The sequence below is a fragment of the Prosopis cineraria genome, unplaced genomic scaffold (genome assembly GCF_029017545.1).
Source record: "Prosopis cineraria cultivar Desert tree isolate PC_DT_omini unplaced genomic scaffold, ASM2901754v1 PC5, whole genome shotgun sequence".
NCBI classification, from domain to species: domain Eukaryota; kingdom Viridiplantae; phylum Streptophyta; class Magnoliopsida; order Fabales; family Fabaceae; genus Prosopis; species Prosopis cineraria.
The window spans coordinates 8,996,334-9,022,870 of NW_026555336.1; the positions used below are offsets into that span (position 1 = coordinate 8,996,334).

The 26,537-nt window shown below is 29.8% G+C and overlaps 1 protein-coding gene across 1 annotated transcript; it reads right to left on the bottom strand.

Annotated features, from left to right (window-relative positions):
* Positions 1-18,514: 18,514 nt before the first annotated feature.
* Positions 18,515-21,307, bottom strand: LOC129310572 (uncharacterized). Its single transcript, XM_054952458.1, has 7 exons — positions 21,148-21,307; positions 20,238-20,665; positions 19,966-20,135; positions 19,808-19,888; positions 19,603-19,678; positions 19,419-19,493; positions 18,515-18,926 (listed from the first exon to the last, which is right to left on the bottom strand). The coding sequence occupies exons 2-7, from the start codon at positions 20,644-20,646 to the stop codon at positions 18,739-18,741; spliced, it is 999 nt and encodes a 332-aa protein (XP_054808433.1). The 5' UTR covers positions 20,647-20,665; positions 21,148-21,307; the 3' UTR covers positions 18,515-18,738.
* Between the last annotated feature and the right edge of the window lie 5,230 nt (positions 21,308-26,537).

Genomic DNA, 26,537 nt, shown 5'->3' on the forward strand with positions numbered 1-26,537 from the left:
TTGAAGCTATTCATATAAAATATCAATGTTTTCAGAATCGAATTAAATATTGAATCGAAAAATTCAGTGATTCATGATTCATATGGTTCAATCGGGTTGGATCAATGGTCAAACTAGTGACGTAATAATTAAATTAAAAAAATTATATATGTATATAATAATCTAAATATAAGAAATACATATTAAATTGCTACTTAACTTAAAAAAATCAAATATTTTAAGTTTATCATAACAAGTCACATGATACAACATAATATCAAATGATTAAAAAAATTAGTCATTTTTTTAAAAAAATTTGATAAAAAATAAAAAAAGTTTTTTTTGAACAGTTTGATTTTTGACAACAGGATCCGATTCCCTACTTGATTCCGATGCCTGGCCCGACTGTCGCTTCGAAACAGTCCAATCTGGCTTGACCTTTAAAACGGTTTTCTCATATGAACCAAACCAGTATCCAGACTGCTCGACGGTCAGACCGACAATCCGGTCTGGTCCAGTTTTAAAAACACTGCAAAATATAAAGTACGCCTTGAAATTATCTACATTTAAGATAATTTATTATTTTATTTAGATTATTTTTTATAATTGAGAATCGTAATTACCAATATATCGATTTGTTTATTTCATTCGTTCTAATAATATCTTAATTTCCTATTTTTTTCTGATTATATAATAATATGAAATTACCAATTTATTGATATATATCACGCGTTCCTCTCAATTTCTAATAAATAAATACTGTTTATAATATATGGTGTTGCTTTTATATATATATATATATATATTGATTGTTTTATTTTCTTTTATTTATTTCAATTCAATATTTATGCAATGAGATAATTAGTAGCCATGTTAATTACTCCCTCCAATCAAAAATGTAAAGCATTTTTTAAAGGGTTGAATATTTAAAAATATAAGATATTTTAAGTCTTTTAAGGTGTAATCAGTATCTTTTTTCAAAAGTTCTCATATTGAATATATTATTTTATTATTTTTTTAGGGTGAAATACTTTATTAAATAGGATAAATATGAAAAGATAGGATTAGTCTAAAGAAAAGTAACTACTTTATTAGACGCAGGGGTGGAGCTAGAAATTTTTATTAAGGGGGCCGAGATGACAAAATATATATGATAATTAAAAAAAATTATATGTATATATATCATTGACATAATATAAACATTTTAACATGTATATTTATATTCAATTTTACACACATATAAATATATACATATATATTATTTAAGTTTTGTTCATCAATTTTTCATGGTATAAAAATCATAAGTTATTATGTCTACAATAAATGTTTTAGCAATTTTATTCTCAACATAAATTATCATTAAATTGGTAAAAATTTTATCATTCTTTTGAGTATTAAATGATTTAAATATATCATTGAAATCTAAAGTTCTGTTCAATACAATAAATTCTATTATTCACTTGTTGAATTTATTATTTAATTCTTTCAATTGATAATTATAGTGAATAAATATATCAACACATTAATAATGCTCAATTGTTATAAAATCTTTATGTTAATGAGATTAAATTATATCAGAATAAAAATCATTCATATAATAACTTTCAATAGCTTGATATTTAAAAAAATTAATTTTTTTAGAAGAACATCTTCATCAAATCTCTTAATTTTTGGATAAGTGATTTTATAATAGATATCAAATAACATTCAATATATCTTGGGATTTTTGTTGCATTGCTTAACAAAGTTTATTAATAATAATTCTCATAATTTCTTGCATTAAATATAAAATGAAAGCAAAATGAAATGATACAAATATTTTAAGAGCATGTATGACATTATCTTATTGAAAATAAGTATATCCTATGATAACTATATCTTTAAATTATTGAAATAGTTGCTTCATACATATGTAAAAGATTACATATAAAATTAAAATGAGAATTTCATCTAGTGTTTCATAACTTCTATAATGTGCCAACTTACGGGAGCCAAAAATATATAACCCTTACATTTTACTAAGAAAAAATTAAAAAGTTAGGGAGGCCATGGCCCCTGCCGATGTAATGCCCTTCAACGACATTGCCATACAACCTTCCTTGAAATTACTAATCAAAATAATTAACTTGAAAATATTAGGATCCCAATATAAAACTTTTTTAAATCTCTTATAGAAATCATTTATGATATTTAAAATAATGCATAGTGAAAGTATTTGATATAAACACATCAAAAAATAACTCAAAACGTCTTAATTTATACAAAAAGTGGGCCATGTGTTGTAACTCGTGCCACGTACACTGTGGCATATGGCATAGAGACCTCATTGTTACTCTCTGTGCTGTGTGTTGCGGCATATTGCTCTTCATTGTCACATGTGTTGCAACGCACGTATTGGAATCTGATGTCAAATTTTAAATTTTGATATGAACTTCGGAAGTGAGCCATTTTTGCATTCGATGTTTGATTGGAGTGGTTTAAGCACCCACACGAAGCTTGTTTCAAAATATAACCAATGACACTGGTTTTATTTAAATTTTATTTCCCTTTCAAAAATTAGACACCCAAGTATATTTTGATTGTTTCAAGTCAAAATTTATCACTTGAGCATCTTCAATTAAAAATAAAAGTCATTGGCTACTTTTAAGGCCTTAACCATATCCAATTGGATAATATATACTTGATTGACCAGTTACATGAACAATATGACTCACATACATATATTTAGCCTATAAATTACCTATAACACACAAATTGGGCAAATTCTCATTTTTCATTTTCATTCTCTTATAAGGCCACATTTCATATATACAAATGATATACCACCATGCCATAACCACATATACTTAATCACTAGCCCACATGGCCATTCTCACCGTTTATAAGCAAAACACATAAAGGGCTAGGATTTCAAAATCACACACACATATATAGACATTCACATGTTATGCACAAGTATAGTTTCCCATGGCAACTTATACTCATAGCCACTAATTGTATACAAATTCATTACACTAATCCTTACAACGCTTAATCAAGAAATCTCTATTCTCGGCCCAGTTCCTTCCCTTTCGCACCACTACCACCAGAACCTGAAAAATATAAATAACCATCAGTGAGATCAAAATTTTAGTAACCAATATAGCTTATCAAATGTCTATTAGCACAAATAATCATGTCAAAGTAGTAAAATCAAAGTGTAGCATATATATTTATTGTAACATAACTCTACTCATAACTTTTTTCTCACATAAAACATTTTCATATATTTTCATATACTAGCATGATCATCTATTCACTAATCCTCCAAAACTCCTTGACATTAAACTGTAGGCTCTATTGAATCAATCACTTATTTACTCGAGCACACTTTTGGTGGTAAAAACACACAGTCAAAGGTATTTTATCCTACTGATAGACTATGGTTTTTTTCATGTCACATACTTGTGATAGAGGCATCATTAACTCTTGACTGCACCCCAACGGATACTAGGGAGTTGTCAGACTACTCGGATATCCTATAGTAACAGTCTCAATATAATGTTATACTGGATTACCCTTAGTACTAGCCCATAATATGTTGTACCAAATGTCCCATGGTACCAGTCTGACCATATGGATTTATTCACTCACATCTCCATACATACATCCACATATACCTTGGGTGAACTCCCACCCCCTATAATCATGCTTTTTCACATAAGTTTCATTGCTCTTTCACCTTTTCACACCATACACTTTTATACATAACACACACACACACATATTCTTTCAAAGCTAGAAATCTTTAAACTTTCTTTTCATAAATCAATTTCATGATAAAATTTCATAGCAAAATCATGCACAAAACCTCATAAAACAATCATACATTTATTTCTATATAGTTATATGAGCTAACAAATATAGCAAACTATATAATTACCTCAACCCTTCTATTCAATAAAAAGGGTTACCCATGTTCCACAACCCTCTTCAAACTTATTTAGTTATTCAACTCGTCACACATAGGAATCTACACCAAGTTGGCAAACTAAAGTCAATCTTACCATTGACAAAAGTGTCAATTACAACAATTAAGCACCTATTCACTATCATTTCTCTATTCACATTCACTCCCACTCATTATATCCAGTTACCACTCAATACCAACTTTAACCTTTATCTTGTCAGATTTCTCTCACTACTCTCTTTAAATTAGGTCAAATTGTACCTATGACTTTAAAGCTTTATCATTTTGACTCAAACCAGTCACAAAGTATTCTATTACTATAAGATAAGAAAGCATCTCCTTAAAACTTTTAAATTTAATTTCTCAATAGCTTAAACTAAGAGAAAATAGGGTAAAATCGAAGGTTAAGGTAATACAAGAGATAGGTAATAAGTCAAAAACATCATCCTTTCTCCTGAAAAAATTTGCCCTAGTGGATGTTAGCCTCTTCTCCACATCAAGATCTTCTTTTCCTCTTTTCCTTTTTGTTTCACGAGTTAGCACATGAAGTCACTTATTAGAATTTTGCACCATACGCCACGGTGCAACCATCCTCCATTACGACGTGTGGCATAATGAGAAAATGTCCTCATTGCACTCACCTGCTCTAGTTTACAATATCATTCCTTCACTCCTATCTGTTCATATAACATCCTAATGAGTCAATATAACACTTCACTATTCAGAATTCTAATCCCATATTAAATCACTAATCAAATCCCTTATCATTGTTAATGCAGAAATATAAAATTCAGGATGTTATAGCCGGTCCCCCTCTCGCCGCCCTTGATTGGAGGGAGAGATTTGGTTAAAAATACTTTACATTTTTTAACGGAGGGAGTATTTGATTATATGATTAGATGGCTAGAAGCCACATATCATTTTAAATTTTTATGATTTTATAATGATAAATCTAATGTTATAGTAAATTATATGCCCAGAAGCCATATTTGATTTTTTAATTACATGGCAAGAATCATATTTGATTTTAAACATGGCCAGAAGCCACATTTGATTTTATGACTAGAAGTTGTAGTTGATTTTGTTATTATATGGCTAGAAGTCATCTCGATTTTTATTATGACTATTATGTGAAAGAATAATCTTATGACCTTAATAATTTATATAAACTTTGTGTAATTTTGATGGGCATCTTGATTATTAATTCAATTGTTTTAATAACCACAATCTTAAAGGCTAATAGTTAAAAAAATTGTTAGATTTAAGAGATTATTTTTCTATAATCTTGAAGATTATAGTCAACAAAGTTTATGTTACAAAAAATATGGCCTTTAGTCATGTAGACACATTGTCTATCGTTTATTAAACTAGAGGAATGTTAATGATAGTTATTATAAATGATTATGAGTTGCTAAGTAAAATGTTAAAGAATGATTATGTTGGTTTAAAGAAATTTATTCATAGTGTTATAATCAAATATTCAATTCTTATTGTGTTTACATATTGAAGCAAGTGTTGATTTGTAAATACTCATATGAACGAGTAAGTTATTTTTCTCCTTCTATGCACATGCATATTTCAGATTTTAAAACATATTTGATATTAAAATTATTTTTCTCATGGTATATGAAGATATACTTGATAACTCTTACATATGCATATATGTTCAAGATATTATATATATGATGCATTTTGATTAATGATAAGGTTCCCAGTGAAACTATCTATACATGTGTTAATGGTTGCAATCGAGATATATATCATATTTAGGATTAAAATAAAAACTCTCATTATTGGTATTTATGTCATACAAGATGTAAAGTAATGAAAATCATGAATATATAGCAGTGATTATATGTGGATAATTCTTATACATTATTTTGTTAAGAGAGTTCCTTTCAAGGAAATTGCTGAGTCATTTTAAGAGTTCTCGAAGATCAATTTTGGAGGAAATTTTGATGAAAATTATCTTTTCTAAAAAGGATTTTCTAGATGCAAGTACATATATTCTTCAAAGTCTTTATAGTTAACTTGTTGACTTCTAATTAGAATGATAATATATAATCATCTTTATACCTAATGATTGTGAAATTTAAATCTAATTAGATAATTTCAATATATAAGGAATGAAACATTGGAGACTGTCTTAATTATTAAAAATATCAATACTACAATGTTGATTGATTGTAAAGGCTAAAAAGAAATAGCTAGTTTCAGGGTATTTACAAAAAATTTTGAATTTAAAACTACTTGCGTTTTGTTTCCTCAAGAATTTAATGCAAAAAAAATGTCTTTGCATAATATGTAAATAAAAGGACTAATAATCCTTTATTTTGAAATAAATGATGTTATTGTTTATGCATATTGGGTTATACAAGATTGATGGTGCCTTTCAAAGATTCCTCATACCCATGAAGCAAAATTCATTTGTGATATATTATTTACATTAGTTTCAAATAAGTTATTAAGTTTTATGGATTTTTATCATATTGGATGTCATATTAAGATTTTAAACAGAAGTTTACAATGATTGACTAACATGTTTTAGTAAATTGAAAGTTTACTGTTACTTTGGCTTAGTATACTAAAAGTATACTACCATTATTTGGCATAACCGGTTAGATAATCCCGGATTAATATTGATGTAAGAATTTTTGAGAATTCACAATGACATCTGTAGAATATTCTTCCTAAATAGCTAACACATTACATGCTTCAAGAATTCTTATGTGCTGCTTAAGAAAAATTATGACATTGTCACTAGACAATAATTGAGATTGCATCCCACATATTTATGGAATACATTAAGTTGCAATGGGCCCATTTAGATATCATGTGAACCATGTAAATATTTAATGAAATTGATAGATGCATCTATAAGATGGTTACACATGTGTATCAATTCACAACTAGGAGTCTGTGAAAGAGAAACAACTATTATGTGCACAATTTCTAATATAGTGATCAAAATGAATTACTTGAAACTGCTAGTGGTTTCATATCTTAAGCTCTTAATGATTATGGAATGAAGAAAAGCCTACTTATTAGAATGATCTATTAAAAAAATTATTTATGCCTCCAATAAGATGATTAGACCAAAATTTGTGACATTCAAAATTTTTCATTTAAATATGCAAATTTGCAATTGCAGTGCTTAAATGCATCAAGCTAATAAAGTATTGTGAATACCCCTTACTATTATTTGGCTTTCTGTCAAGAGCTAAAGATTGAGATTGTGTGACGAAGGCTCCACCACTATGTACGAAATATCCTTTTAAAGAAAGTTGAAAATAATGCTAAAGTCTTTATAGTTCAGCGGAATTTAATTACGTTGTGATATATGGCATAACTTATGGATTCAATTTATGCTACAAGCATTCAGCTTGTCAACACACAATAAGGTTGAGAATAAATGTTGGTTAAGATTCTTCTTCTTCTTGTTTGTTTCTAAATGAAACAAAATGATGTTTCTATAGGAAACAAATGGATTTAGAAGGCTTATAGTGCATAGTTTGTAATCCTAAAAAGAGGGGTAGAAGATGAAAAGCTGGAAATGAAAATGCATGAATGCATTATCGATATCTTGTATAGATCCTCATATGTGAATCAAACGTTCATATAATGACGTATTCATAAAATAAAATAACTACTAGATGTGTAAATATTGACACTTCAGCTAATAATGCTCCAAAGTTATAAATAAAAATGAATAAAGATAAATCACACCTGAAACGTGAAAGGCTAATCGGTTCCAAAGAAAGAAAATGTTATAGAAAGAAAAAGTAGTAAACAAGTAGGATGATCATATTGAGGAGGCTGACATTCCAAAAGAGATCAAGGCATAACTAACTTTAAGTCCCTAGAAGAAGATTAGTTACTTGATAATAATAAAGAGATATTTAGAAGTTATATCAATGTGAGAAATGATGAAACTAAAAATATGAGACTTGTCGACAACACTTTCAATGATGATGAAAAAAATTGAAATCAAATGAGGATCTTGATATAATGCGAATAAAAGGTTGATCAGATTTAGAGAAAATGACCTAATGCGAATAGATTTACATTTGCTTATTTAGGGTATGAAAGTTATGAACTTATAGTTCAAGCATATGAAGAACGATATTATACATGAGTATTTATGAAAAAGAAAAATATGAAATGTCACATGCAAAACTTGACTTTTAATATAAGAATGTCTTGCAAAGATTCAAAATATAGACTAGTGCATTATTTTATGATGGATGAAATGATTTTTTGAAATTATTTGTCTGGCATTATAGAAATATAATATGCATCTAATAAATACTAGCTTATTTATATGGCTCTTTGTATAGTGGAATTTACTTTAAAATTCCAAAGGATTCAAGATGAAAAAAGCTTATAAAGATTCTTGAGAAATTTCATTTATTCATATGATTATATACAAAAACTCATTGATTGAGCATCATTTAATATATCCTAAAGAGTTTATATGAATACTTGATTGTTAGAGAATTAGATGTTAAAATATTGGATGATTAGATGGGAACCAAGATCATTTTTTTTTCTAGAGGATAATGAAATATAGTTTAGAAGCACCATATATAAATATTTTCATATCACAATTTATGATATTAAATTAATTTGCAATGAAATTATGTATTTGATATGATATCTCTGAAAAATTATTTTGTGTGGTTGCTTAATTTATTTATGATCAAAATTAATTGATTACGCATGTGTATTTTACGTGTCTAGTTTGGATTATACAAGGTGATAATCAAGAGGTTATTTATTTGTGAAAATACACATATATCAAGATTTTTTTTCTACTTCCACAAGATATACTACAAGTAGAAAAATGTGTTCATATCCAAAAGATATGTATACACAAGATGTTTCAAAATATTATACGAAGGCAATGATTCATATATAGTCTAGCCAGAAGAGCATATCAACTCGTAGACACAAAGGCATCGACAACATCAATATTCAAGAAGTTGACACATAAGTTAGAATACAATGATTTAAGAAGACTCAAGAACAAGGAATGATATCATCATCAGGGGGAGTAAAAGTTATGCTGTACCCTTTTTCCTTAACCAAGGTTTTGTTCCATTGGTTTTCCTGATAAAGTTTTTAATGAGACAGCTTTAGTAAATATAATGATATTGTATACTCTTTTTTCTTTACTAAGTTTTTGTCCTATTGAATTTTTCTTAGTAAGATTTTAATGAGGCACAATATTTGGACATCCAAGGGAGAGTGTATGCATATTATGATATTATGTGGATGTCTATTATCTTAAATTCTCCAATGTCTTTCGATTACTATAATATCTTTCAGTTATTATTATCTTGTATGTTTTATTTACTTTAATTGATATATTTATGTCTATAAATAAAAGGCATCTCAGTTGTATCTTGTACATCGAAATAAGAAAGCTTTCTATTCTCTTATTCTTTCAACATAGTTTTCTCTCTTCTCTTAATCTTTATTTTCATAACAGTTTTAAAGTTTTTTTTATTTTAATGAAAATATTGCGAGTGACTTATAAATATAATTGAAAGAAATATATTTAATAAAAACAATATATATTATATTTAGCTATTTAGATATAGAGTATCTTGTATTTTTTCAATTTTCTCAAAATACTTATGTAATTATATTTCTAATAATTATTATTTTAACTAATAAAATTATTTTTAAAAATTAAATATACATTAATTTTTTTAAAAAAATTTCCCCCCAAGAGTTTTAAGGCTGATTCTGCCCTGATGATGAGAATACTCTTTCTATCCAAAATATAAGATATGTTTTTTTGAGGTAAGATGTCCACAAATATTAAATAGTGAGAGGACATCTTAAGTGGTTCACTAGAGTGATTCTTAAAGTAGTTTAACAGTGACACGACTTCAATTGAAAAAGCTGTAAGAATGACTTGCTTTCATCTTTCTTGTTAGAGTAAGGTAGTTTATGCTTGAAGGGCTCAGTGAGCAGAAGAGAGGAACTGAAATTGAGAGAAGATCAAGTAACTCTTCTCATCATTCATGCCAAAAAACGGATGCGCTAATAGAGAAATACGTTTAAGTAGCATTTGTATTGATGGATTTAGATTTGACTTTTAAATTTTAAATTTTAAATTTTACATTTACAATTTATGTATTTAAAATTATTTGTTTGGATAGTATAAAAAAATTTCAAATGAAGAAAAGCTAATCAATTGATATTCAAAATAAAAAATAAAAATGATGAGTTTATTTATTTTAATTGACGAGATAATAAAAAAATGAGAGTTAAAGAGGTATCAACAATGAAAATATAAAAAGAATAATATGTCTTAGGATTTCAAATGACTAGAATAGAGAATGAATTTGAAATTATAAAGCAATTATAATTTGAAATAAATTTGGATTTAAACCATATCTAGATTAATAAATTTTTGTGTATCTAAATGATGAATTTGATTTAAATCTAAATCCAAATTCAAATCCTCATTTATCACTCTTTTTCACATACACCGGACAAGGTATGTGAAAAACAAGAAATTTACTTCTCATCAAGGCATTTCAAGTCTTTCAAGGTACAATTAATGAAGTTTTTTTCATAAATGTCCTAAATTATGAGTGTAATTAATCAAGTTTTATACTCTCTCTGATTCTATTTATAGGGCAAAGAGAGAAAAAAAATTTTAGTCCTATTTATAAGTTATATCATTAAATTTTCATTACAAATTTTCTCTTTTACCCTCATTTAATATTGAAGAGAAAAAATATGTTAGTGAAGTATATATATTTAATAGAGAAAAAGTTGAGAACTTATTAAATTATAAAACAGAGTTAATAAGTTTTAAATTTTTTTCATACTAATGAAACATGTTGGAAGTGACTTATAAATAAGAATAAAAAGTAATTGCAACATCTTGTTAAATATGGGTAAATATGAAAAAGTATAAAATTTTAAAAACAATGAATTAACTTACTTAGAAATATATTTAGTTAAAATATGTTATAATATTAAATGGAGGGAGCAGTCAATAGGCCACAAGAAAGGAAGTGTGATATGTTGGGCACGACAAGGAAGGGAGGAAGGGGTCGATGATAAAGTTGTGATGTTGCAGGAGATGAAGGTTGCTAGAGACGCCGCACCAATTATTAACAATGAGACTAAGGACAATAATAGGGCATAGAAAAAGCACAACGCGGAAAAGGTCGTTAACAACTGAATTAATTTTAAGTGGAATAAGTTCATGATAAAATGGATTTTATACTGCACCAATTATTTACAGCGAAACAAAAGGCTTGACAATTGGACTAAAGGAGAATAACAATTAAAGGCAAAAAGTATTGACTAATGAAACAATTTGAAGTTGAATAAGTTCATGATAAAATCCACAAATTATACAACACAAATGATTTATGAAGCAGAGAACAATGACAACAGAGTAAGAAGAATGAAAATGGGACAAGTGGCATTAACTACTAATATTTTGTAAATGACATTAATTTCTTGATATATATATATATATATATATAATATTTTGCCTACATTTATCAAATAGGCTCAATGGTCTAGTGAAGCTATAATTCTTTGGGATGAAAGAGGTTGTCTTCAAATCCTCCCATGACTGACTCAACCAAAAATTCTCTCGTTGACACCGGAGCTTTGGTGACCAAAGCTTTAGTGACGAGCATTGGATAGTTTTTTTTAAAAAATTTAAGAAAGGAAAAATAAAATAAAAATATTTTAATAATTAAACATAAAATATATTTAAAACAAAAGATTTAGGACTTGGGGGCAGTTATGTTCATTTCATGTGATCTTATTGTAGTTAGAATCCCTATAAAGGGCTCCAAAGCGATTTTTTCCATTGAATTTGAATTTATAATTGATTAACAAAAAAAGCCATGGATGGAGTAAGGGTATGTCTAATCGGGGTGTTAGGGCCACCCTTCTGATCATTTGATTAACAAATTTTTAGAGAAGAGGGAGCCAAAGTAACTCAAGTTCTTGCACTGCCCCCCCCCCCCCCCCCTAAAAAAATACAGAACAAAACAAAACACAAGCGCCTCAATGAACCTCTGGTTACATATGTATTAAAAATTATGTTCTAAAATCAATCATTAAATTATGTACATTGTTATTTAATAAATTTCTCTTTTATTATCATATCAATTGCATGTTCACTATAATAACTGTATCCTTGAACAAATTATAATGATTATTCTAAATATCCCTAGTCGATCATCTATGAGGGATCATAGATGAAACGAAACTAATAAGACTTTAATTAATTATAAATATATAAATTAAAGTTATAGGCACTTGAAAGAGTACAAGGTGCTGGATCAACCCGTTATGAGAAAGTTACATAATATAAGTCATAAGCCTATCTCATATGTAACTATATCACTAAACCCTTTGATCTAAGATTATAATAGATTCTTACATGATGATCATTGAACTTTGACCTAGTCAAAAGTCACCTTTGACTAGGTGATCATAAAGGCTATGATTGAGTTTAGTGATATTCATGCACAGGAATATGAGTGGTCAAAATGAAATTTATCCCTCATGTTAATTGAGAGATATTACTGGGCTCCTTGATAAGTAAAACAGAGAAAATGTATAGTCAAACTATAATGGAAAGGATTTTTTCCATTATTATTTTAGTCCACTTAGAAATCGAGAAAGTAATGTTCAGGTAAAGGCGAATAACAATTTCATGTTTCATATTTGACTGAAATATCGCGTGAAAAAAAGGATGTGATACAGTTATATGAAAGGTTGCATAAGATTATCGATCCCCATATGAATTGAGTAGTTGCAATGTCTTGCTAGAGGCCACTTGTGACTTGTGGACTAATAGTATAATTAGCCCACTGCCAACTTCATATGAGCCTACAGGGTCGTATATAAGAACAGCCCAACTTGAGCTATAATCTTCAAGTTCATTGAATTTAAAATATGTCTAGATTCAATGAATGCAATAGAGGATAAATGAATTTTTCATATATATATATATATATAAATATTTATTATAAAATTTAAAATATAATTATACATATATTCAATATATATATATATATATATATTCATGTGTATGTGTGTGATATATAAAATTAAATACATATAATATAATATATATATTTTCAAAATATATATATGCGCACGTGCGCACAGACACATATATATTCATGTATATATATACATATTATATTATATTACATTATATTATATTACATTGTATTAGTTTTAAATTTAATTTTATGTAATAAATTAAATTTAATAACTAACATGATATGAGAGAATGTCATGTCAATTTTATAATTTAACTTAGATATGATATTATAAATTTTATTTATGAAATAAATTTAATCTAATATTTTCATTGGCTTATTAAAGGATGACTAAAACCCTAATTTATATATATGATATATGAGGAGGCATGCTCATTAAGAGAGAGTTAGAAAAGTTCTGATGACAAAATACTTTGAGAGCCATGAAACATTTAAAAAAAAAAAAGAAAACTGATGTTCAAAGACGAACGAATGTTAAGAGCGCTAGCAGGCTATTTAAGTTGGGAAGCTATTTATATGGATACCAATAGAGGGAGCATATTTATGTTATCAGCTCCTGAGATCTAACCTCTTAAAGAGAACACATGTCAAGAGCTCACAATTAAAAGATAATTTTTCCATCCACCTTAACTTAAACGAGTTCGTTCAATTTATATAAAAATAAAAATTTAAAAATTTAATCTTTCAGTGTGCCTCTCTGTTCAACAATGTGTCCACTAATCGTTCCCTTGAAAGCAACACAATGACACCAGTACAATTTGTTATTCGTGTGTTACTGTAGAAACAAAATATATTATATTTAGTTGCTTTTTGCTATTAACTTTTTATTAACAGGGAGGAAAAAAATATATATATATATATATAACACTCACATGTTAATCTTTTTAATTAAATTGTCTTGAATTAGTTATTAAACAAATTATCTATTTGTATAAGTATGTATTTAATGTTTTTGTTACACAATATCAGTAAATAATAATTTAAATTTGTCATACACTCAATTTTCAATGCATGTATTGTTTTTTTATAAAACTATTACTATCTATCCTACTTTTTTTTTTTGTTTAAAACGTCAATATGTAAAGACAAATGAAAGCGTATTTATGATATAAACATTTTTAACTTATAAATGTATTTAAAACAGTAATTAAAATAAATATTTAAAAATACACACACACATTTATTTTATAAAAAATTGGCCCCCCTTCATAAGTTTGGTTCCCCCCCCCCCAAAAAAAAAACAAAACTCCCTCTAAATTGGGATTTTTTGAAGGGGGCTAAATTTTTTAACTAATAATCATATACTTTTTTATATTTTATGGAAAAAAAAAAAAAAACTCTCCGCATTAGATCATGCTTCATCCCAGACCTCGACTTTTTCTTCTTGAAAACGCAGCAATCTTTTTTCCTTCTTTTGGAAAAAATTAGTATAGAAATATGTAATTTAAGAAATACTGCTAGGCAAACTAAGATTAAGATGAAGTGATGAACATGAACTCCTGGCGATGGCATATTCTCCCTTTTGATTTCTGCTTCTTTAATCTCACTTTACCTGATGGCTAGTCTTTTTTGGTTTTTTTTTTTGGGTCAAAGGGGTGGCTATTACATGGAGATAAATAGTTAAAAAAATACAAATATTAATTTAAATTAAGGTGTAAATTAATGTATATGATAAAAGTAAACAATTTAAAATTAATATATAAAAAATACAATGGTGAATTAGTTATTATTTTCTATCCCCTCCCTTTTTAGAATCAACGAAAAGGTCGTTAAAAACCCCTCATCTCTCCTCCCTTCACATAAAAATAAAAAAATATAATTTTTAATTCCTATATTTTTTTTTTAAATTTTGCAATTAGTCTTTAAATTTTTTTTTTCAAATTTCTATACTTTTTTTTATTTATAACATTAGTCCTTATGGTTTTAAAGGGACTATTGACATAACATAAATAGTATTAAAAACGTTGATGTTGACTCTAACATTGTTATTTATGTGTTGATGTGGATTTTTTTAATAACCAAAATAAAAAAAATACATTACATTGGCAACTGATTGGACCCTCCTTACGCTATCAGCAAACTAAAAAAAGTAATCAGAACCACTCATTTGCTAGGGCACGAGAAAACAACACGACCGAGAGACCCACACCCATGACGCCAGAAAAAAGTGTTGGAGGACGTTAGGAAAGTCGACACTGGTAAGTTCTACTTGTTTACTCGGTTGACATTAAGCTCATTCGCTTACTCGTCTACTCATTCAAACCTCTTATTTACTCGTTCGTTTTTTAACTCTTCTTTGGTCTTTGTAAGTTCTAATCCTTGATCATTGCTTCTGCTCTGTTATCATCATTGAACTCCTCTATGGTCTTTCATTATACTTGTCCCTATTTTGCGATTATTACACAGTTCTGTTATACTTGTTTTTGGCATGCCCTGTTTTTTTTTTTTTTTTATGGCTTTGTCTTATGAAGAATTTTTCTGTTTGGAATGATTATTGAAGTTTTCTAATTTGCTGCAAGGTATAATATGGACTGGGAAAATGAACTTACTGATAGTAGTGAAGGGGAGGGTAATGGAGAGGTGGATTTGTCAAATATAGATATTAGTGACTTTGAACACATTGATGATGATTTTTTTAACCAGTATGTTGATGTTGGTGTTAATGATATATTATACGAGATTGTAGGTAGTACACAGCTAATGAGAGCTCCACCTGAGGTTACAGAGGAGGAGATATTGGCTTTGTTTTCTGATTATGACTGAATGAGCTTCATGAAGATGAACTATATTGTGATGCTAAGGATGAGAGTGTGCCTAAATGTATGTATGAAAAATACAATCCTTCTAAAATGTGCAGAGAGTTTCAATTCAAGTTAGGTATGGAATTCACTTCACTTGATGAATTTAAGATTGCAGTGAAAGAATATGCTTTACTTAATGAATATAAACTGCAATTTATTAAGAATGTTAAGGTGAGGTGTCGAGTTAAGTGTGCACATGATGAATGCAAATGGTTAATGCAAATGATAAGGTTAGGTTATATTTGCTTCAAATCATAGAAATCTTGTTTGTTTACTCTTCACATGTTATATTTCCTCTTGTATTTGCTCAGGTTATATTCCCTATCAGATATTTGTTGCCTTTTTTTTTTTGAGTATTTTTCATCTTAAACCATCTCTCTCTCTCTCCCTCTCTGTCGAGTGTAGATATCTCTCTCTCTTTCTCTCTCTCGAATAAACCTTTTTTTTTTTTTGGGTATTTGCTCAGCACCAAATGTTTTCTGCGTAGGTTTATATTGGCTCATTACTGTTTCTTCCTTCCAACAGAATGCTCACTCTTGTCCGTCCAACAGGTCATAATGGCAAGTCACACTTTGGTGCTTTCTCGTCCAAACACCGCTGTCGACTTTTCTAGCATCGTCCTTTAGTCTTTTCCGGTGATGGGGGGTTGTCAATCCTGATCGAGTTTTCTTCATTTAAGGAGGTCCCGACTCAGCTGCCAATGTTATGTGTTTTTTTTTTATTTTTATTTTGGTTATTAAAAAATCCACATTAGCACATTTATTAACAGTGTTTAGTCCACGTCAACATTTTTAACACTGCCACATCAAAGTCCCTCTAAAACTATAGGAACCAATATTGTAAATGGAAAAAAATATAAGAATTTGGAACAACAATATAAAAGTACAGGGATTAATAATAAAATCCAAACAAAATATAGGAACTAAAAGTTATGCTTTTCCTAAGATCAAAAAAAGATAATATTAAAAACCTCATCTTCCCTTACCTCCCCTTGAACTGAATAAACCTAAGAGAATGAAAATTTTCAAAACATTGGAAAATCTAATAGCAACATCAATATCAATATATCATATATATCCAAACAGCCCAACTTTAGATGGTCACTTTTGATCGTATTTAAAAAAAAAAAATCAATGCATGAATTGATTGGCTCAACAAACTCCTATTAACAGTCTTAATGTTAACATTTTTTATATTTCGTCTCTTGGTTGTATAAATTATTTGTATGCTGATATAAAACATCATGTCACTTAATATGATTTTTTTATGACCTTCTATTCAAAAAAAAAAAAAAGCCCAAGCCAAATCTGATTACGGCTTCTTTCACATTTTACTATTTATAGAGCGATTGGGCTAAATGAAATTGCCCGTTTCTTCGTTGGGCTACGTGAAGAGCTTAAAAAATATCCCTCTTCCCTTTTTTAAATTTCAAAACAACTTCTATCATTTTAAACTCCTATTAAAAAGCTGATAATATTTTCCGATTTCCATGTAGATGTTCTCATGTGACTGTAGATGTCTTTTATGTGATTGACCTCTTTTCCTTTTCCTCCTCTTTATTTTATCTATTCTTTGAAGAAACCTTGTCTCCTCTCACAAATTAAATTTCTTTCCTGCTGCGAAGTGCCCTCTGCAATTCAAGCTTCTAGCCCTCTTCCTCTTTGATTGCCTCTCATCTTCCACAAAGCCACTTCATTCCTATCATCTCAATACCTCTCCACTGCTTCATTGCCTTTCTAAAAATATAAGGAAAAATTATGCCTAAATCTCAGAAAAAATTTAATTATTAAAAAATCTCATAAAATATACATAATACTCTCAAATCCTACACATTCATAATTTAATAAAGTGCATTTACAACTTGCTATGCCTGTTACCCAATTGTAAATAACCTTTACCAAATTATAAATGCAGAGTTCGGAACTCAAAAAATATTTTATACTTTTTTAGAAACTTAAAGATATTTTATACATTTTATAAAACCTCTTAATAATTATCTTTTATAGGACCTAGGAATAATTTTTCCAAAATATAATCCAGTGCAAAATGGTCCAGTCTCTCTCTCACTTGTTCCATGAAGGTTGTCCAGCTTCATCCTGGAAGCTCTAGGGTTTCTCGAAAAACCAAACTCTGCATCCATCCATCAACGTCTACGGAAAATATTGATGTACATACATACATATCTTAAGTTTTTAAGTAAAACTATTGATGTGTCTCGCGCGCGCGCGCGCGTTTCTTAAAACTCGGTTGCTTACCACGCAAATTGTTAAGCGAATTCCGTTCATGCCCTTAATCTAGGCACAGCATGCGTGTCATGAAAACGACGAATGTAAACTGGATACTTCATTCAACAGAACATAACCAACAAGAACACTACAAATAGGAAAACAACAAAAGCACTTGAACAAACCACCACAAAAACCCAAGCACTCGTTCTAGTAATCTTGCCATACCATAACGTCTTGGACCAGTAGAGTTCATCTAAAACCAGGAGGAAGGGCAGAAATTAAGAGCTTGCTTTGTTTTGTTTTCATTTTTTATTTTTAAAAGCTATCTTTTAAAAATTGTTCCTAAGACAAGACAAAATAAGAATCTATTTATGTTAATTTGAAAACAATTTTACAGCCACAGCTTGAGCATGCTTGAAGCATTTATAAATTTCAACTACATGAAAAATAGAACAGGCGCACCAGACAACAAAGACACTACCTCAAACAGCAGAATTGGCAGCAAACATAACGTACTATTATATTTTCCACGTAACACGAAAGATAACAACCCCATATCCGCCTACCCCCATATGCCCAAATGGACAAATCATAAAATCCACAAGCGTAGCTTAAAACAAATGATTCAAGGATCTATAGGACGATGAAAAAGAAGACTTGTAAATAAGGGCATAGTATAGTAGTAATAGGCAGGCACAAACCACAAAGCTTCCTCAATTTCAGCCCCTAGCTCGTCGATGACTTGCATTTCTGTCACTCTTGTCCGTCCTTGCCCTCTCCTTAGTCACAGAAGAGCTTGCTTTATTTCTAAATTCAGGCATCATTCCCATGCGATTTCCATCCTCCGTTGAAGGAAGCGCCCAGCCTCCCTGCCTACCCTGCTCAATTTGCCTGCCACGGCTAGCTCCTACAACACCAGAGAGCACTCGTTAACAATAACTAATTACACGCTCTTCTGAAGAAAAAAAGCCCAACCCCAAAATAATATAAATTTGGTGGGGGGGGGGGACATTGAGCAGCAAAATATCATCCACGTACTACTAGGTTTCAGTATTGATGGACATGATACTAAAATTTCAGCTTCCCTTCTTTTATATAATCTTAGAAACAAATACACAATTAGAGAATGAAAATGTTTGAATAGAATGTGACCAAGATATGCATGTACATTTGTGTGTGCACGCACACGCATATGCAGACAAAATGAGCTTTACTCAGCAATTTTTTGGTCACCTTTATCATCATTGATTAATAAAGATTACCATCAAGGAATATCCCAGAAAAAGAAATTCAAAAAGGACCATCACAAAAGCCATTTCTCTTTATATACACATCCCTGAACTAATTAAAGAGGAAGTCATTGTTCACCTTATTCTTAAATAGTAGAATTGACACTCACCTACATTCCCAGCCCATCCTGGTAAATACTTTTGAGCCTTTCCTTGCCATGCTTCTTCAAAGCCATCAAGCTCATCTACAAATTAACAGACCGAAAATTTTACTGGCACTTCAATAATAGAACAAAAACAGCTCTAGACATCATCACATCACACAAATGAACATAAATCTCATCCATCATATACCTTCATTTAAATTGTGCAGGGTCTGCATGGAGTCCACCTTTCCATCAGAATTAAGTTTTCTTGTTAACGAATGCCCCTGCAAAGCACATTGGATAAAAATGAAATAAAATTAGCAAGGATCGCACTTATTCTCTAAAGAAGCAGATAGAGAAGGACACCTGGTAAATGAATCAGAGCAATACAAACGAAAACATTGTATAAATACCTTGTTATGAAGACCTCTAGAAATTCTGTGACTAGCTTCTCTTGTGGCACTGTCAGCCTCCTTGCTCTCTTCAAAGGTTACCTAATAAGCAATTAAAATAATGTAAGAAAATAGCGTGAACTCAAAACTAGTTTTTACTCAATATTTTCGAAGCTTACTCCATCACTCCCTGTCCTCCTTGTCTTGGATGAGGTATAATATGCTCCATTCGGGCCACCATAGCTGACTGTTGAGCTCTGGAAACAGAAGCTATGAGCTTGAGGCTGACAGCTAATATTGTTGAATATGTTGAACTCGTTTCCAGGCTGCAAATGTTTTCTTCTATTTCCTGCAACATGAATACAAATCTCAGACTACGCATAACCCTGTCGACACTTTAGAAATAGCACAAAACTAAAGAACCAACTGCTAATCGCAAAACACACTTCACCTTCATCTTCATCATCAGGATGCATAACATGTGGTTCATTGTTTGACTGACTATTTCTTGGCCTTTTTCCCTTTGCCTGCTCTGAATCTTCTCGTTCATTATCAGAGTCTAATTCCTCAATAATTGGCCCTCGTGAATTTCTAGACTCTGGAGCTTGATGTTCAAGATATCCAGATGGATGCATGTTCGGATGAAGATTTCCCGGAGGACCAAAGATACTAGATCCAAACATGCCTTCAAACGGCCGGGTAAAGAAGGGGTCATCAAACGGGTTCCTGCCCCCAAAGAAGTTTGACAATAGACTGCCAGGAGGTCCAAAGCTCCCAAAATCACCAAAAGGGCTTCCGAAATCACCAAAAGGACTACCGAAGTCAGAGAAAGGATCCCGTCCACCTCTGCCTCTCTGCATTGTTTTGGAAAAGTGATCCCTGTCCGCATAAAAAGCAAACATTCCGCCTTAGAACACGGAATAATTAACCATTGAATAATTTATGAAAATGATGTACAAGAAACATGAACTTAACGGAACCTAGTTTCCAGATAGGGATGTACCCAAACATTAATCCCAGGACTCTACTTTCAAACTATGACAGGCAAAGACTTCCTTCAAACACTAACCACATCGTTGCTATAAGCAAACAAAACTAATATCACAACTATAACATACTTCTCTCCAACGTTAAGAATGATCAAAGCGATAAAGAAAAGAATTTCACCAAATTCTTTCAATGATAAACCACAATTCACCCAAGTAATAGGGTTTCAAACAAGCAAACAAACAAACAAACAATGAAACTTACAAGCTATCACTACTGCAAATAACAGATAAAGCTCGAAAACCAAATTAATATCAGAGTGCGGCAGATCGCAGCAACTGAATAGATTAAATTCTCAAGCGGAATTCACAAACCTGGAAGATTGATCAATTAAGAATATTAATCAAGAACCCTAAGAACAGTGTAGAGCTGGGGAGAATAATACGGAGAGAATCCCTGATATCCCTGATCAAGCTTGATGGTGGGCAAGGGAAAAACGTAGCGAAAAGTTCTTGATTTATAAAAGAGAATGAGGTGATTCTTCCATCAAAGAAAGAGAATGTGGCCATTTTGTTTTTTCGTTTTTTTTTTTTTGGGCCTGTTTAATTTTTCAGGGTTCGGATGCTTCTAGCATTTCCCAGAGCAGCCGAGACCACCACAAGCAGCTTACGGCTGCGTGGCCTTCTATTTCACACGTGTCGGAAGTTTAAAGATTACATCCACCATGGGGTCTTCAGCCCAATGGGCTGACCTGACTATTGTTTTGGGCCAGATGGATCGTCCTCTATTGGTCTAGATGCACCATATTTTTCTATGGCATTGTTTGTAATTTCCAGTTTAAACAAATAAGTAAAACACAAAAGAGTTCGAAACCCGGGACAATAGATCTTGCATTACCTGATAATTTGCAGTTTAAATCAAATAAAGAAAACACAAAAGAGTTCGAAACTCGTGACAATAGATCTTGCATTAACTGATAAGCTTATAATTAACTAATGCATTCTGACTCTATTTCAACTTAAAAATAGAGAAATATGATCGCTATAATTTTATGTATCAAGGCGTGGTAGATTTCTATTTTTAAATAAAAAAAATTGTTCGAATAAGTGTTTTAAATTTAAATTATTCCATTTTCATTTTTTGTTTCTAAAAATAAAAAATAAAAACATTGATATAGGATGAGAAAGGGAGAAAAATAGAGAAAAGAAATAGAAAGAGAGCAGAAGTGAGAAACAGAGGGAAAAGAGAAATCAGGCGAAGATAAAAGGATATCAATTCTAATTCTCATTCTTATTTTTATTCAATAAAGAGCGTGTACCAAGCAAATGAGTTAAGGTGTTATTAAATATTAATAGACTTTTGAGAAACATTAAATGAAAATATTCTTAAAAGATAATAATAATTGAGAAAATTTTGAAAGATAACAATACTTTAAACTTTAAACTATGTATATATGATCCCTTTAACTTTTAAAACTTTATAATGAACCCCTCAACTCTTATATTTATGTGAATAACTCTACATGATTAATTTTATATATTAATTTTTTACACATAATTTAAAGTTTAGGGGTTTATTTGTATATCAATCAAAATTTGGAGTTTAAATGTACACACAAATAAAATTTAACGAGGTATATAATCAATGGTTAAGAGTTATTTGTATAAACTTAAAAATCCAATGAAATTTATTATTAAGCTTTGAAGGTTAAATGGGTTATTTATACATGATTCAAGGTTTAAAGAATTTTGTTTAATTTAATTTTTTTAAGTTATTGTGAAAAGCGCATTAAATTTTTGCCTATTATAAATTTTCTTCATCACTCTATTAATGTTTGCATGTTTCTATTTACTTCTCTACAGTTGACTGGAAGAATTAAATGTCCGTGCATTGCGCGGGAATTACAATTTAGCTTTAATTAATTCATGATTCATTTTAGGAAGAGTGACAAGAAAATATTCTTGAAATACACAATTAACAATGAGATACCCTAAAATGTAATAATTATTTTTTAATTCTTGGAGACTTGTCTGTTAATTTAAGGATTAAATGACAATTTGAACTCTAATTTATATGTTCAAAGGCGATTTAAACCCTAAATTTAACACCTAAACAATTATAATCACTACTACAAAATATTAAATATATAGCAATGCATATTAAACGGTTATTATGAAAAATATTGAATAAGTGAGGCGGGAAACTAAAAAATAAATATTAAACAGTTCTACAATTAAACCATTGCATATACAAAATAATATTAAACGGTTACTTAATACAATTGTTTAATATCTGATGCGTGCACATATAAATCAATTTTTTGACAAAACTGTTTAGCTTTATGCGAGTTTACTAAATGGTTCAGTCAAAAAAACCATTTTATATGTGTTTATTAAACGGTTTCATTAAGGAACTATTTAATATGTGAATTTAAATTACTCTACGGTTCCCCCAATCCTTTCATTATTCACTTGCGCCGAAACATCTCTTTGTTTCTTCTCTTGGCTTTTCCCCTATTGTTCTCGTCTTCCACCTCTATCAATCAATGTTTCTGGCCATTTCCTGCCTTCCTCCGCCATAGGTCATCGCCGTTTGTGCTCATGGGTGGTTCGAAGTTCTCGTTTTCCATTTTGCTTCCCATGGGTCTTCGGTGGCTTGGTTTGTTTGCTCCAAGTCATGAGTTTAGGCGTACGTGGTCTCTGCGTAGGTCTTAAAAGAGCCCATAATTCAGGTAGGCTGGGCTTATTCTGGTCTGGCTTAATTCGGGCCGGCTTATTCGGATCGGGCTTAAAAGAATCCTACTATTTTTAAAAAGTCCATATAGCCAAACCTGACCTTAATGCTTTCGGGCTTCGAGCTTATTTGGGTTGGCCCGAATACCCGAAACTTTTTTAAAAATATTTTTTTTATTTTTAATCAATTTTAATTTTTAAATAATTTTATTAAGCATAACATATTATTTTAACTTATAAGGAATAAAAAAAATAATAACTTATTAACTTTGTATTTAAGTATTTAAGTAACTCTGTTACTGTTTTGTTGTATTATATGTAATTTATTTATGAATGTTTCTTTTACTTGTAAATTAATGTCTTCTTTATTTAAATATTGCCCTTATCATGGTTATATAAAAATATTTATATATTTTAATTGAATCATATTATTTTAATTATGATCAAGTTAATCTCAATTTAACTACAGTTAGACCACTAATTTAAAATTATTATCTTGATTAGTTCAAAGTTTTTAATAACTATTGGATAAACTTTACTTTTTGTTTTTAAGAATATGAGAAAAATAGTCATCATTATATTATATAAAAAAATTATTTAATTATGGGCAAAATATTATTTTTTGAATTTTTTTCTTTAACCTTTTATATTGTTTAAGTCCTATATACAAAGGGTATTTACTTTAGTTCATTCTTAATTTTTAACTAAGTCTGGCATGGATAATAATCAAATAATTATCTAAAAATATTATTTTATTTATTATGTTTGTTTAGTAGTAGAGCCGAAAATTCATACATGTTCAAATTTTATTTTTAAAATTATTTTTAATTCAAAATTAATTATCTTATTTTATAAAAAATATAAAATATAATTTTTTGGACAAGAAAATGGTGTATATGACTCAATTTTTTTAAAAAAAATTGAGTCTTATGAAAAAAATTGAGTCTTATGAAAAAAATTGAGTCTTAAAATATAAAAATTAATATTAAAATATATTTTAATTATTATTTTGAGATATTTTATTTGATTAAAAATAATAAAAATGGGAAAATATAAATATTTTTATTTTTTTTAAAATAACTGTAGTAATACACTCAAATATATGGTATTTTAAAATAAAATGATATAAAACTTAAAAATAATTAATATTTATTATATTATATATTTTTTAAAAAATTTATTTTTTTCTATTCAGGTATTCAGGCCAAGCCCGAACCCGATCGGGCTTGGCCCGAATTTTCTTGGGCCTATTTGGACGGCTCGAATAGGTTCAAACAATAAAAAATATTATTTTTTTGGGCTTGGGCCTAAATTTTTTGGGTGGGTTTGGGTTGGCCCATCGGGCTTAGCCCAAATTACTGGCTCTAGGTCTTAGTCATTTCTCTGGCTGCCACTCAATTCCCCCTGGCAAATCTCACCTCAATTGATAGAAGTTGGTTTGGACAAAGGTAAGTTATTTTTTGCAAAAAAAATATGATTAGCATAGAAACTTTGAAGAATTAGACAAACCTTAAAGTTAGTTTACTCATAGATTATTAGTTAATATTTTGTTCTGATGAAGTTCCTCTGATATTGTTATTGAGAGTTTTCTTGTAGTTGTAGTTAGTATTTTGTTTTGAAATTGATATATGAAAATGCATTATGTGAATGTTGGTTGAAAATTGTTGTTAATTTAATGTTAAATTTGTGAAAAGAAGGCATTTAGCTTGAGAAATGCTCAATTTTATGTTGTTGTGCTGCCAAAATTTTTAAAAAATTTTGGTTTTGGCCTTATGTAGAACAACTTTAAGTTTTTTGTTAAGTTTTTTGAAGTTGTTTATCATTTTATTTGATTAAATTAGTATAAATTGAGGACATAAGGCTCAGGAAGCACCAATTTTAAGCTATTATGCTAACCTTTACGGTAAAACAATCAACCTAATTAACAACAATGTCGATGACAACAATGACTAAAATAAACAAATAAGTAGTGCAAAATTAATCTCTCTCACAAATTAAACTTAAATAGAATGTGAAGATAGTGCAACTAATGACCTCCCACTTCAATTTACAAGTAATTAAACTTTTTTTAAATATGTAGACAAACTTTTTTGATATGGACAACTTATGACTCACTAAATTTTTTCCTATTTTTACCATATTTCTTAAATAAGGTCATCATGGATAAGAAGTGGATGTCTGTCAATCGTCTATTTAAAGAATATTAGGATGGAGTGGCAAACATCATCAAATTTTGTAGTAAATAATGCAAAAGATCATGATCGAATTATTTGCCCTTGTTTAAATTGTGGTAATGTAAAGTCATTTTCTCCTGAAACATATGAACTCCACCTATTTAAGTATGGAATTGATCAGAGTTACAAGTGTTGGATAAAGTATGGAGAGATACTTGATGATATGAATAATAGTAGCCAGAGGCATTTGGAAAGTTGTTCATCATCACGGGATTCCAACATAAGTACATATGAGGCTGACCACTGTCTTGAAGAATTGGCCAATGAGATGGAAGAGGAACTCGAGAATTTCCCAGAGAAGTTGGAAAGGTTGAAAACTGATGCAAAAACACCTTTGTACGAAGGGTGTATTGAGTTCACTCTATTTTCTACTGTGCTGGAATTATACAACTTGAAAGCTACAAGTGGGTGGAGTGATAGGAGCTTCTCAAGCTTGCTATCTTTGATGAAACTAATGCTATTGAAGAATAACAAGCTCCCAAGCTGGCTATATGATGCAAAAAAGGTGTTACGCACAGTTGGTCTGAGTTATAAGAAGGTACATGCTTGCCCCAATGATTGCATCTTGTTCAGGAATATGAAAAGCTAACCCATTGTCCTAAGTGTGAGGCATCACGCTATAAGCAAAATGGGAAGAGTACGGAGAAGGCAATGTGGTATTTTTCTATTATTTCAAGATTCAGGCACTTGTATAGCATACGTGAAGAGACAAATAATTTAACATGACATACAAATGAGAGGATTAAATATGATAAGGTTCACCATCTAGCTGATTCTCCTGAATGGATAAGGTTCGAC